Raw genomic sequence first — 14,748 nt, 5'->3', positions numbered from 1 at the left:
CACTACAAACAGTTCCTCATTAATTTCCCGTGCTATTTCTCAAATTTCAGTGTTGCCGGTTCCAAATACACCAATTACTATTGAGAATAAAATCAAGTTATTACTGCGTGAGGAGAAAAATATTTTTAACGATATCATCATGAATTTTTTCCACTTCAAATAAAAAAACAATCGTTTCTATTTAAGTTCTAATTCGTTTTTATTTAAGGACTAATATGCAAGCATGGCTTTAAATTGTAATCTGTTTTTCTTAACCAGTATCAGAGAGAGGTTCTAAATAAAATACTCTCCGCAAAAAGCGCTTCAGCAGGCGTAATAGTCATCTTGATAGTTTTTTCTGGGTGTACTAACAGAACTTTTAGTGATGCGGAGAAGTATATTTGACTTTTTCTGTGATAATATACTTTCAATATTGCTCAATCAACTACAATTTTATTTAAAAAACCACAATGCTGCAAATAAAAACATACAATGCCGCAAACCGGAAATGTACTAAAATATCAAATCAGCAAAATATTTGAACCCGAATCGTTGCCAAATGGCGTCTACGTATAAATAAAGCATCTATAGAAGCACCTTCGTGATTTACAGTATAATCAAGAGCTTAGCTTCTAGCCATATTATGATCGATAAGGTTTACGTAGCAATTAATTTCCCTGATCTTGAGCACTGCAGATTCCCTTTAAAATTGCATTTAAATCGATTATGAGCGCTATTATAGGAATCGGAGGCTTAGTTATTTTAACCCGGCATTCTTTGAAGAGAAAACCCGCGAGCGTTGCGGAGAAAATTTTTAAATGGGCTTAGGATGGTGGGAATTAATAATTCCATCAGAACGTTCGTAACATTAAAACAGTACAACATTTTCCAAAAAAATGGGTAGGTGAACGAATAATCCTAATGCCTGAATCACGATATCATCTACTAAAATTCTATAGAATATTTTTTCTTACCCCAAATCAAGAAATGTAAGAATATATATCTTATACAACCAACTTTTCTGGTCCTGAGTAAGGGAATAATTCTCGGAAAATTCTGAACTCAATTATAAGAGCTTATGTAGGATTTAGAAGGCTTAGTTCTTTAATCTTGCGTGCTTATACATAAAAGAAGAAACGCGAGTGTTAAGGAGAAGAATACTGCACCCCTTTTTTCTCTAAGAAAGAAGGATTGAGAGGCAAACTGAGTGAAAGAGAGAGAGGAAGGAGGTTTTTCGAAGAAAATGACAAAAAGAACTACTAAGTGAATGAGTCGAGACTTTGGCGGGGGTTGGAAGGAACACTTGTGGCGACGCGGTGCGGAAGGAAAGAAAAAAACATAAAAGGTGATTCGAGCCGAAAGAAAGGCGCGTACGAGAGGGAAGGACAGTGTATAAGGAAGAAGGGAGTGGTGTAGCGAAAGAAGAAAGGGAAAGAAGCGGTATGAGGTTGAAGGGGAAAAAATTTTTAGGCGAACAAGGAAACAAAGCTGGGGACACAATAGGAGGAGGTAGTTGGTGTGGGTTGCCTGTGATTCAGGTGGCCATTTGGAAGTTGAGTGCCAAATGATCCACGCCGGGCGTAAGGGTGGTGAAGGCTTTACCCCGCCGCTGTGTGCGACGGCAAGAAGGGGTGTCGCTGCAAGGGTGAACTGCGGCAAGATTGAGAAATGACGAGGGATGGAGATGGCTGACGTATTTATATCATGAAAGTGGCCATTCTGCTACTGTAACAAATTTCCTGAGTTTGCTCGTCTACAGGTTCACCTTTTTCTCTCGTTATTTTTCTATTAGATTGCATTTCTCATCTACTGGGGAGAGAATTATGTCACTTGCTTTAACAATGGAATAGAATAAGAAGGTTTGAAGTGTTATACAGAAAATATAATATGAATTTTGGTATATTTTTATCAGAATTATTAGTATGAAGAAAAAATAAAAATATCAGAATACTTTTTTTCAAGCAAACATTTAACTCTAATAATCAATGCAATTTCTTCGTTACCACCTTAAACTATGGATAAAAACGGAATTTATTCTCAGATATTCAGGATGTCACACTGCGTATTTATATTTTCAAGGTGGCCATTCAGTTACTGAAACAGATTTCCCGAATTTTCTCACGCATATGTTCACATTTTTCCCTCGCAATTTTCTAATTTGCTTCCATCTCTGATCCACACATTAGGTTTGGAGATAAACTTGCCACATGGTCTAAGATATCATTAAAGCGGAGAGACTTATGGTGTGCTATCCTTGAAAGTATACATGTAAATCTGTAAATATGTGAAACTGTAAATGATAATTAGAAAGATAAACAGTATGCATAAGAATGAAAAGTAAAAATATCAGAATGTTTGGACTAAAGGATAGATTTCTTGTTTTACACTCTAATAAGGAATGTGTTTTCCTTGTTACTACCATTAAACATTAATGACTAATGAATACTCAGATATTTAGGCTGCTGATTTAAGTATTTATATTATCAAGGTGGTCACTTTGTTGCCGATACAGATATTACGAGTTTTCTCGCGTAAATGCTTTCACCTTGTTATTTAGTAATTAGCCTCCACCTGTACTGAATGCAATAATGAGAGAAATAATTGTGCCACTTGGCTAAAGAATTGATTAGAATGAAGAAGTTTTTTAGCTGAAGATAAAATTATTTATAAAGCGTTCGCGTATTAATAATAGAGTAATGTAAATTTTATTACCAGAATGATTACAGGTATGTATATATGGCAAAAATAAAAATATTAAAATACTTGAGCAAGGAAACATATCCAGTTTTCCGCTCTAATTGGCTAAGTGTTTTTTTAATAACTACCATAAGCTGTAGATAACAAGTGAATTCTAACTCTAAGTCTAACATTTAGGAAATTACAAGTAAGTAATAAAAATTACGATTAATGGTCACTAAGTAGAGCTTTTCATCCATTGAAGAACTTTATAATTAAAAGATCTCCTCTTTAAATTTCTAACAGATAAATCTAAAGATAATTGTATGAATTAGCTAAAATGCGAAATAAAAAAATTCCGATTATTAGAGGTTATGATAAGATTTTTCCCAGTATTTCTTTATTATTGGGAATTCACTTAACCTTCCCAGTGGGTGGCCACCCTGCATTGTACACTAAAGGACGCCTGGAAACTCTGACAGACGAAGGGGGATGGCCCAAGAAAAGGGAAAGGAACTGAAAGGGACCATTTAATATAATAATAAAAAAAGAAAGATTTCTCAGCGAGGGAAAAGAATAAAAGGTTTGCTTATACGGATTAACGAACTCGCGAAAGCGTATTGTTGCGGTAAGAAGCATGGATTGATCAACTAGGGAGAAAAGGCAGGGACCAGGCAATCCAAAAGCCTCTTTCGACCCAAGACATTATCCACGCATCGGTGGATAATGGAACAGGGGATTTACTTCATGCTCCCTCGGCACAAATGCGGTGGAATGAGGATTTTAGCCACGTTGAACTCTTTCCTGCTAGAAAATCGGTACTTAATGTTATGATATAAACCAATATGTTGTCCTACTCGTTAGAATGAGTAATATCCTAAAGTTGAATTTACCCTGGTAGTTTTTAGCTCAAGTTACAGGCATAAATTTGATGAAGAAATGAAGTTGAAATGGAAGTTGGTCGAAATTGTCTGTTATTGGCTTTTTCGATCGTTTCGCGTTCTCGAATTTTATATCAATTATCGCCAAAGAAACTTGTAGTTATATTTCGACGGAAAATTGCCTATTGAAATCGTCAAGCATTATTCACCTTACCTAATAATTTCATCACTACTCATTCTATTCGTAGAACGGAAAATTCCATGGCCTGCGATTAAAAACAAAAGGTATCCAATCATTTTTAAAGAATTATTTTTGCCAATTCAAACTCCAACCTGAGGAACTCTATGGGTCAGTTCGCTAATTCAAAATAAATTCTTCGATTCACCTATTGAAAGAAATTAATTACCCATGGTGATGCAGCGATTGCGTCAAATTAAAGACAAGGATAGAAAAAGTATGTGAGTAAACGATGTTGTACATGAGGGAAACATAATAATGCGTTCATAATTTGAAATATTAATTTAAATTAATCAAAAAGGGAGTGATGGGTTAAACTAATGAGAATAATAGAAAGAAAATCGATATAGATAAATTTGAGGAAGATTGAAAGCAAGTACTGACTTATCTCAGACAAATACTGCGTTAGGTGTAACATTATATCATTTTATATCTAAATATATTTTATTAAATATGGAAATGAATATGCTGTTCAATATACCGGAAAAAGATAGATAGCTGCCGAAATATTCACAGCGCGATTTTGATTATTTTTTGGATGGATGCAGATACCTTTCAAGGTCTCAAGCGTAAACACCATTCGAGTAGGCACCGTCTGCCTACTCTCAGTGAATACCTAACGAGAGCATTAAAATTGTCGCGTTCTTTTCATAGCAGCCAAGGTTACACTGCAAAATGGATTCATAAAATATAATGGCCTGAGAATACAAATGATATTCAATGATGATGTCCTGTTTTTAGTCTCAAATTTTGCAATCGATAATGACGATACAGTCCAATGAAAGCTAATCAATTCCGTGCAGATTATGTTTTTTATTTCTTTTCGTAATTGATAGAGGTTTCACTGAAATAAATATTGTACAAGCTTTATTGTTTGCATGATTATTTATTTGAAATTTAATAATGTAATTAAAAGTAGCAGTTATCAAAATGAAATGTGGACCATCAACTCTAATGATGAACCAATGTCATACAAAACTGACCGAAAACATTTTAAAATGAGGTTCTGGCAATATATTGAGATCTGATGTCATTGCATTCCAATTTATTTCATGGTTATTCTGCAGCTTCATTCAATAAATCAATACAGTTCAATATTACTTATAATATTGTTAACTCTAGTCTTAGTCGGTAGTAATTAAGCCTCCGTAAGATATACTTCACTGTACTACATAATACATATTTGAATAAAGTCTTACGATTTTTTGAAAGTATATTACATCCAGGGTTATTAATAGTACTTTTACAGATCCTACAAAAGTGATTGTAGTGACCTATACTTTGAGGAATTCCTCTATCACAGAAATTTTATTTTTAAGAAATCACTAATTCTTGATGTACTTTGTGGTATTCCATTGTAATTTTTCCTGGAAGACTTAAAATGTTAAAAAACGTTGCAAAATTTCGCTCACTATTAGTAATTTATCTATTGAGCGTTTATGAGCGAACTGCTACAACATTAGGACTACCTATTTCAACCTAATGAAGGTGCAGTGAAATGAAAAATGTTAACAGGATTGCTTGTAATAAGTGAAATTTTGTAACTTTGAATTAATCTTCCGTCATATATTAACTTTTACAACATGAGAATGAATGCTGATTAAAAGTAAAATAAACAAATAAAGAAACATCTGCGGAATATGTAGTGTCCTTGCTCTCTAAAAGTGAATCTTATACAGTACATTTTATGTAAAACGGAAAGCGCTCTCTTTCGACAAATACATATTCATTTTTCTCAACGTTACCAACCAAAGCGTTGAACTCAGCAAAGCTCCCGCATAACTCTAAACCACGGTTAGCCCTGTGGTGAATAAGGTAAAACATTGATACCTCGTTTTCCGCAGGTTTCACTAAATGATAAAGAATTAGAAGAGCATTTGTGCTCTATGGTATAGGAATTCAACGTTAATATCGCTTCAGCTCTTGGATTAATTTGCGGAATATTTTGCTTAAAAGGGCGTAGAGTAGTGGCTGAATGCACTCATAACTGGGCCATTTGGGAATTAATCCGAACAATTTGACCGATCGCAGTATAAATAATCAGTTTTGAAATTGCCTCCGCGAATTAGTCTCAATCGAGATTCTCCACGAGCATAACAGGGAGCAAATGAACGAGAAATATTTAACCGTTTCCAACGTACCAAATTGAAATAATCGGTGATGATTTACGTGATAACTGAATTCGAAGCATCGGCCGTAATTATCCGTCTCGCTAAACCCGTGACGAACGGCAATTTGGATATTGCGTCAACACTAATTCAAAGTAAAGTATTGAATCGCCCGAACTGTGGATATTTATTGTTTTGAATTCATATGAGGCAAATCCCTCGCCAGTATATTTTTTCTCTATCACAGGTTTAAAAATATGAGAGAATAAATAACTGAGGGAACTGAGCCAGAATTATGCTTCTTCCAATTCCAGCATTATTAAAATGCGTTGACCGAGGGTTGTGGGCTAAGCTTTTTTAGTGTAATTGAAATAAGTGCTCGAAGCCTATTGATATAATAGTGTTCCGAGTTAATACCGAGAACATTTTCAAAACTTGACGTCAGGTGATCAACAATAGAATAATGTAACATTAACAGCTCGATTTTTAAGTTTTCCAGCTCTATAAAACGATCGACGAAAAATTATTTAATAATGAAAAAATTAAAGAAAATTTTCTCCCTTTTTTTTACAAAGAAATGATATAAACGGGATCAAACTTTCCAAAACTTACTCTCCCAGCCATGCAACCATAAAGTCACGAAATAATTGTTTTCCCACTCGTGATGGCATTTCTTTCACTTGTGAAGCTTGAACATTTTATCAACAAAAATTTTTCATCAATTCTTGAGAAAGTATTTTATATTAATCTTAAAGTAAACTTTCTAGTTTTTTTAATTAATTATACAAAAACCATTGCTAAATCCTTGCGCGGTGTAATCAAACTTTGTCAAAGTATTTTAGCCACTCCTACGATGGAACTCTGAGGAACCAGAGAATTCTGAGGAAATCTCGGAAGACTCTTAGATCAAATTAGATCTGATGGAAGGGAAAGAGAGACTGTAGACCAACAGTCACGAGTAAACTCTGATAGCAGAGAGAAAAAAACATATTTGCTTACAGACGTCTAACCCGTCTCTTATTTTATACGTCCGTAAGACTTTTTTCTCTCCCAAGGAAGCAGCGGGGAATTTAGCTCGTTAAAGATTTGGTAAATCAGCAGAGTTAACGCACCGACGCCCTCTCGTGGAACTTCTCTGGATTTTTGCGAAGGTGTGGGTTCGCTCCTGAAGGATAACGGAATAGGATGGAAGAGTGCTCAAGAGTTTTCACCTTTTGGTGTTGAGGATGTTCAAATTACGGGGCGAGAGGATAGAATAACAGAAAATATTTTTCCTCGTTCAGAAGAAGGGAATGTGACTGGCGGAGTTTAGCTAATCAGAGCAAAGCCATTTGAAGGAAGCCAATGCCAATTTGAAGGAAACGAACCTGTGATTGAAAAAGCTATTGTCAATGTAAATGGTTACTGCTGGAAACATGCAGGTTTCTGACTCAAGTCCGTAAAATAAAACAGTGAAATATTGTAATATAAAAATATGTAGCAGTAATTATTTATCTAAATTTAGGGATCGGAAAGGGAGGAAATGGAGAGGAAAACCCTACATGAGCATGCGTATATAAGGATTGAGTTTTAAATGAAAATTTTTAGTTGCGTCAGAAAATGATTTGAGTGTATTTACAAAGTATCGATGGTTTTTTTAGATTACAAATTGTTGTGTTAACTGTTATTGTATTTAATTGTTTGTAAATTAAACTTGAATCGGTGGAAATGCTGATAAGTGATACAATATATAAATGCGGGTTACACGCATCTACGCAAGTTCATTCAATGAATTTATTAATCATTATTCATAGATTCTATTTTCAGTTATGGCATAGCGAAAAAAAATTCAATCACAATGATTCCCCGGGAATACCTGTATATTATTTCATTTTCTATTTATTCTCTTTTTTCATGCAGTTCTCCATCAACTCACAAGATGTCACCATGGGTCAAGAGGGTGTTTCTGCATATAATGCCTAGGTTGCTGATGATGAGGAGGCCTTCATACTCGCCTAGGGATTCTTATGACGACAATACTAATTTTAGCGATAACGGAGGCTACGCGAACGGCGTCGAGTTCAGGTTAGTACTCTATTGTTTTGAATCTGAGTATCCGTTATTCTCCACATAAAAAGTAATTTAATTTTGAGTTAATAAGGGAAATTATTTACCTTATCTGCCGACCAATCTCCTCAACGGGAGAACCCGAACATCAGCCGCCAAAGTGGACTTCCTAAGTCCGAGTTATGGAATGTAGGATAATTTGAACTGCCACAACTCCAAAGTGCCTGAAAAGGTGGAGTGGAGAGAATAATAATGATCCAACCTGTTATTAATACTAAGCTATTTCACGCAGTTAAATCACCACAATAAGTTCGTTATTATTATATTGCAAAATCATTTATCCATTGTCAAAAATATTGTACATTGATATTTCTTCTGGTGAATAACATTGTGGCATAGGGATGGGAATTATGGTTCATGGGATTTGATTTTGTGGCAATCAATCGGTTCTTTAAATCGTTCATAATGAACCGAATGACCCTTGAGAATCTCGAATCTGTGTGAATCTTGAATCATCATATTAATGTTTAATGTATTAATAATGCTTGAATCCATGAGAATCTGTCAACCTACTGTATTTCAAATATTATGACGGATAGCCATTCGCAGCCATTAAGTCAGACATTTTCATTTTAAAGATATCTATATTATTTTGATTAAAGATTCCTCTTCGATTTGTCTGAATGTTATGCTGCACCAAAATTAGTAGTACACGATAAATTAATGGTGAAATGCAATTACTCTTAATGTAAATAACTCTTAAACTAAGTTTAATCCGTCAGATTACAGACATTGTAACTGTTCCATTGCATTCAACTATTTCTCAAAGACTTTCTTATGTATCAAAACATTTAAATGTGAAGGTGAATAATTCATTTTAAATCCATCTAAAAAATACCAGAGCCTCGAGACTTCTCATTTCACAGTTATATTCAAAAGAATACTTATAGAATCGGTTACTCCGTGCAAAAACTCTTATCTTATTCTACGAAATCAGTGTATATTTATTTCATGCCCTTGAATCGCTGGTTTTGAACGATTGAACGACATGAACGACACTGCTCTATTGTGGTACTCTTCTCGGATTCTTAACCAGGTTATTCAGTCAAATAATCCGACGTTTGGGAAGACAAATCGTCTTCCATTTTCAAGGCGTGTTGATGAAAGTCCAATATCACACGTTTAAGTGTTGACGCGTCGGCTTATACGATTGAATTAACCTGATTGGGAACCCGAGAATTCCTCAATATATTCCAATAATTTTATGGACAAGAATAGATTCAATTGCGATGGAAATGAATTGACTGGCCCTGCGTATTACTCAAAGAAACAAGATAGTACATAATTTTATTATTGAAAAGGAATTACTACTCTTTTCGTTATTGCATGTGGCTAAATATGGAAAGAGTGGATGGAACACAGAGAAAAAAGTATTATAGGGGAATTTAGATAGAATAACAACGTTATCATAATTTCATATATTAATTAAAATAATGATAGTGTCTACTAGGCATAGCGTTCATTCTCCAGAAAAAATGGCTGGAAAAACTTTACATCGTTAATGAACTAAGAGTTATTTTACTTCTTACTTCAATTTATAGTTAAATAAAAATTACAGTAGTTAGTAATCGGGGACATAACTTTCAAATTAAAAAATGCCTATCATAAGATTATATTTAAATAATATTTTCAGGATAAAGTATTTACAAGCTATTAAAACGAGCAAGTGATAACGGATACGATGAAATATGAATATCAAGCATCGTCGTAAAAATAAACAAGTCCTGCATAAAAAATAACTCAGGAACCGAAAGAGTTTAGTGAGTAGATACCAAGAAGGCACAGAATCCTCCGTATCTAATTCATATGCAGATAGTATCCATTAACAAAAAGCGACGGAGCGGTAGTCAATGGATACTATCTGCATACGAATTAGATACGGAGGATTCTGTGCCGTCTGGGTACTGTTTAAAAGATGTATCACGTCAATTGCGCGGCTCTATGTCGTTTTCATAATTTATCCCAAATTTACAGCTCCGTGTTCTCGCCGGCGGGAACTCCAAGGGATAGCCTCGGAGATCCGTATCCAGAGCTCAAAGGAAGTCCCAGGGAACCCCAGTTTGAGAGCGTGCAGTCAGCCTACAAGAACGCCATGAGCCAGGAGGAATCAACTCAACCCCATTCTTCAGGTATGTTTTTTTCCTCTGATTGCTTAGTGTATCGTTTGCCAATGAGGAGAAAAGGTTAATAGTGAAGCACTACGCTATTCACCTAAGGTGTCGTATTACTGACTCTCGACCGGATACACTTTTTTTTTCTGACGCCTCATTTTGTTCCTAGCTTATGCTATGATTAGTCGCCTATTCACTTATTTTTTAACGAGACCGCGAAAACAATAGGTCTCGCCACTGTACCGCGAAAATCACAATTTTGCTATTCGCCACGCCATGGCGTCGCTGACGGACAAATTGATTAGAGTTTCACGGGGAGGTAAGGTATGATTAGCGGTTTGAACCGATATTTATATGCATGATAACATGATCTATCAAATGTATTAAAGCTCAATACCATTCATCGAAATTACAAACATTACATTTTAAATATTGGAAAAAATTGGATCGTATTCCATTGGTTACCGCGCCGCGGAAACTTTTTTTTTTCTAAAACAACAAATGGAGAGTATATTAAATAAGTTACTTTTTGGGAGTGCATACTTCACATTTACTATCAGTCGAGCATATTCGAGCTGATCTCTCTCCAGCATTGCACCTCCTAAGGCATTGGCTCATAAATGATCAGGAAAATGGGTCGGTGGAGTCTTAGAGAGTAGCCGGGGCACTTTGTTAGAGGACTTTGTTCGGGGGCTTAAAAGTGATGCTCAAATATGCAGGAGGTCAAGGTGCTAGAAGTGGCAGGCCCCGCGCACGTGTGTATGCCATAAAGAATTCGAGATGAACTTGTTTTTAGTGCCCAAGCGGTGGCGAGGCGATAGGAAGGCCGCCGTAAGAATATTTAGGGGGTTTTTGGAGAAATTGGAGGCCGTGGTCGAAGTTGCTCGAAACCTACTCTACTCGAGAACTTTGCTCAGTAGAAGCAATGCTCATACGAGGTCATGTAAAATAAAAAAATGAAATTAATAATTCCTGGAAGGGTTTTATTCTTAGGAACAAACATCAGAATCTGACATAATATTAAACAAAACATTAAACAGGAAGGCAAATATGTGAATGCCTCTAAAAATCTTGATTTATACAGTGTAGCACAATACTTAATTCACTTACAATATTTAGTTCAATTGCAATAATATTATATAGTGCACTATTATATTCCATTTTCGGGTGTACGTCTGCGTGCTTAATATCAGTCTCAACGTTTCATTCCACTTACTGGGAACGTCGTCAGGAGAATGAAAATATAAACATTTATCGTACCGTTGGAAAAACTGGTCCATTGTCGTCAAGGTATTTAAAAAAGTAAATAAAAATAAAATAAAAGCCAAATTCTTTAAAATATCTACTATAAAAAAGAAAGATGAAAAGTGGAATATTGTTATTAAATATTATATAGTATTTCTTTTTAATCCACTTGAATTTCAGACAATTCAGGAAATTAACATCAGGGTGTTAAATCGGGGAGGAAGTAAACTAGAGCTCTCCTTTGTGGACAATTATTGCCAAACTATTTCAAATGATATACAATTTAGAAAATTCGCTCAAATTTCAACAAGTAACTAACGCCTTCAGGCTTTACTTCGAAGAATTAAAGCCTATTCTTCAATAAGCAATATCCTTTAGCGCCAATGAATTTTACAGTTATTTAAAAAATGTAATTACGTTCGAAGCGTTATGTAGACTTACGGAATCGTGTGCATATTTTATTTAAAGCGTACACGTGTATGTTTTTGCTCCAGTACCGATATGGATACATGTTTTTTAGTGCACTCGTATTAAACAATTCTACAAGCCAAGATGACTCTGCTATTTGGCGTAAATCGTTGAGTAATAATTGTTTCTTTTCAACTCCCTGATTTTAATGTCCTGAATTGTCTTAAAATTCGAAGAAATGAAAAGATAGCAAGAATAACCTGGTCACAGGAGGTTATTAATTTTGTAAATGAATTTCTGAACCTCTTGTTGTCCGGTGATACTTGTTACGTGTATGCACTCATCATCTTTCTAATACCATTGCAATCCTATCAGCATCAAATCAGTTCCTATTCTTCCCCGGGTATAGGAAAACTATCAATTTTTTTCGTAAAACTCGTGTAACAAACAGGTATTTCATATATTTACTCTTAAGGGCAACATTAAATTGTCACATATGTAAAAATACCACAGATATATCATATTAAATCGATCCCAACCTAAATTCAAATCTACATTCCTCGGATGGACCGTTTACTGAACACCATTTCGCCATGGAATGGTATTCGGGGTAATTGATCCGTTCACTCCAGCTAACTGTCCAGGGAAATGGCCACAGGGTTTCGGGATGGGGATGGAGTGCGTGTTGTGAAACACAGCGACCCCTTCAAACCCACCCTTACGGTTTGTTTCCCTGTCGGACATTGCATCAACCGTATCTCCACACTCCATGGATATGGCCATCTACCCAATACAAACACCATTCCAATTACATAATCCTCCTCCATCCTGAGGTATTGTATATTATACGATAGTTTGAACGAATGAATCGATGTTTGAACTTTCATCCCCCTTGGCTGAGTTATCCGTCGTTAATGCAGCTAGTTCAGTGCTTACTGACAAATTACAGCATCAATACGAGGCATGGTTAACAGAAATCACTAATGTTATTTGTAAACAAATAATTCACCAGAACTAATTTAATTCAGACCAAAAATAATGGTGTATGTGGCCCGGGACTGAGGAAGTTATAGTGGAATACAGCTCAATTAATTAAGTGCTAATTAGCTTGTTGCACATATTGAACTACTTGCATCAAAAGGTGACAGTTTAAGTTTTGGTTGCAATATTATTAGCGAAGGCTAACACATCCCACTTTCGTATACCATGAAAATTACAAAACTCAAATAACAATCACCCTTTAAAATTTAAATTAATGTGATGCCTAGTCAATCAAGAGTCCAAACCTCTGGCTGGAATATTTACCGAAAACCATCGAACCTCCGAATGAATTTTGGGATCATTTATACTCCTGCTATCCTCTACGGTAATTGGCTGTTGTTTTTGAATTAATAAACGTGTATAAGGTAGATTATAGATAAAAAGCAGCCGTATTTAGAGCTAGCTTTCATCATTTTAACTAGTATTTACTGCCAAATAGAATTTCATGAAGGAACTAGTTACATATAACGGTAATTTTTCCGACAAATATTTAATTCTTCGTGAAAAAATGAGGTAAATACCTTAATGTATCTATTGGTGTAATTTTATCTTCAATTTCATATAACTTTTAACGTGAACCAGCATTATAGTTATAATGAATAAGCATCAGATTTCAAATAAAGTCAACATTTTGGGGAGAGATGTCTTGAAACAACATTTCGAATGATAAATAAATATATCGCACTGCCCAGTAATTTTATTTTAACAGCTTACAACACGTGTTTCGACACAATCTCTACACAATCATCATCAGGTGCTAATTGATAGCTTCCACTAGGCAAGATGGCCTCGAATATAAGACAAAGTATCAGATGAGAGAGAATAACGAGTACGCACAGGAATAGATGAGTACAGCAAAAATGGTAGTTACATTTTTGAAAAAAAATCTAAGGGTAAAATTACATGGAAATGTGAATTGCTACTTGTAACTCACTTACTACCCATTGTTTCCTTGTACTACTCGTGGGTCTCCGGTGGGCGTGGTTGAAACATGTTCACTCAACACTCCCTTCCGTTCGTTTCCCTTCCGGAAATTGCATCAACTATATCTCCACACCCCCTGGACAGGGCCATCAACCACCCACCATCAGTCGGGGGTCGACCAAGCGCCACCCTCCATCCGGACGTCAAATGGCCAGCCTAAATAGATGTGCACTCAAAACGACCAACCCCTTTGGTTATACGCGTCCCGGCGTGCCTAACCAACCCCTCCGCTCGCTTCAATTAAACTCTTTCCCCTGTCATCTCCCGGAGGTTAGGCGACGCGACCAATAGGCCAGCGGGCAGCCCTGCGTGATTATTGAAAGCGTGGTATGGCGGAGGAATTTTGAGTGGTTGAGGGGCGTGACGTTAAGGACGGTGGTGTTCGGACCTGGAAGCCCTGTGGAAGCCTTGAGCAGCTTAAGCCACTTACCGATGAACGTATTTTACCACTCAGATTATAATCGACGAGGCAGAGGCACAAAAATTAGTGATTTAGATGGAAATCGTATCACGAATACAACAAAACATGTAATAAGAATATTATCTAAATGTCCTCAAATCGTTCACTAAATGTATTGTCACCCACCGCGCATTTAAATGGGTTTAGAAAAGTTGCCACTCGTGTCGCTGACTAACAACGAGATCCGAGTTTTACCGGGGAAAAAGGTTTAATTTGGGGTGTTAACCAAAATTCATATACATTGTTACGCGGTCTATGAAATCCATAACTTTTCAATGCCATTTCTCCCAATTTTAAACATTTTAATGCAAAATATGGGAAAAAAGTGTATCCCATTGCACTCATCACCGCGCCACGGACATTTGAAAAAGAAAAGATTCAAAGGCGATAGATGTGGCAACATAAATCAGCCTTTTATGAGATGGAATTGGGCCTCCTACATGCAGTCCTGATGGGCGTGGCGTTAGCTACGGTGCCGTCGAACGAGGAAGTCCTGAAGAAGGCTTGAGCA

At 35.9% G+C, this 14,748-nt stretch overlaps 1 protein-coding gene across 1 annotated transcript in view; it reads left to right on the top strand.

Annotated features, from left to right (window-relative positions):
* Positions 1 to 14,748, top strand: part of LOC124166838 (acetylcholine receptor subunit beta-like 2) — a 227,439-nt gene that overhangs the window by 108,017 nt on the left and 104,674 nt on the right. Inside the window, exons 8-9 of the mRNA XM_046544537.1 lie at positions 7,782 to 7,946; positions 9,963 to 10,117. Of these exons, the coding sequence (XP_046400493.1) occupies positions 7,782 to 7,946; positions 9,963 to 10,117 (320 nt within the window). The remainder of the gene's footprint in view (positions 1 to 7,781; positions 7,947 to 9,962; positions 10,118 to 14,748) is intronic.

This window comes from Ischnura elegans, chromosome 10, assembly GCF_921293095.1.
Source record: "Ischnura elegans chromosome 10, ioIscEleg1.1, whole genome shotgun sequence".
Classification (NCBI taxonomy): domain Eukaryota; kingdom Metazoa; phylum Arthropoda; class Insecta; order Odonata; family Coenagrionidae; genus Ischnura; species Ischnura elegans.
Note: the sequence above shows the minus strand (reverse complement) of the source record. Positions and strands in the feature narration are given on the sequence as shown.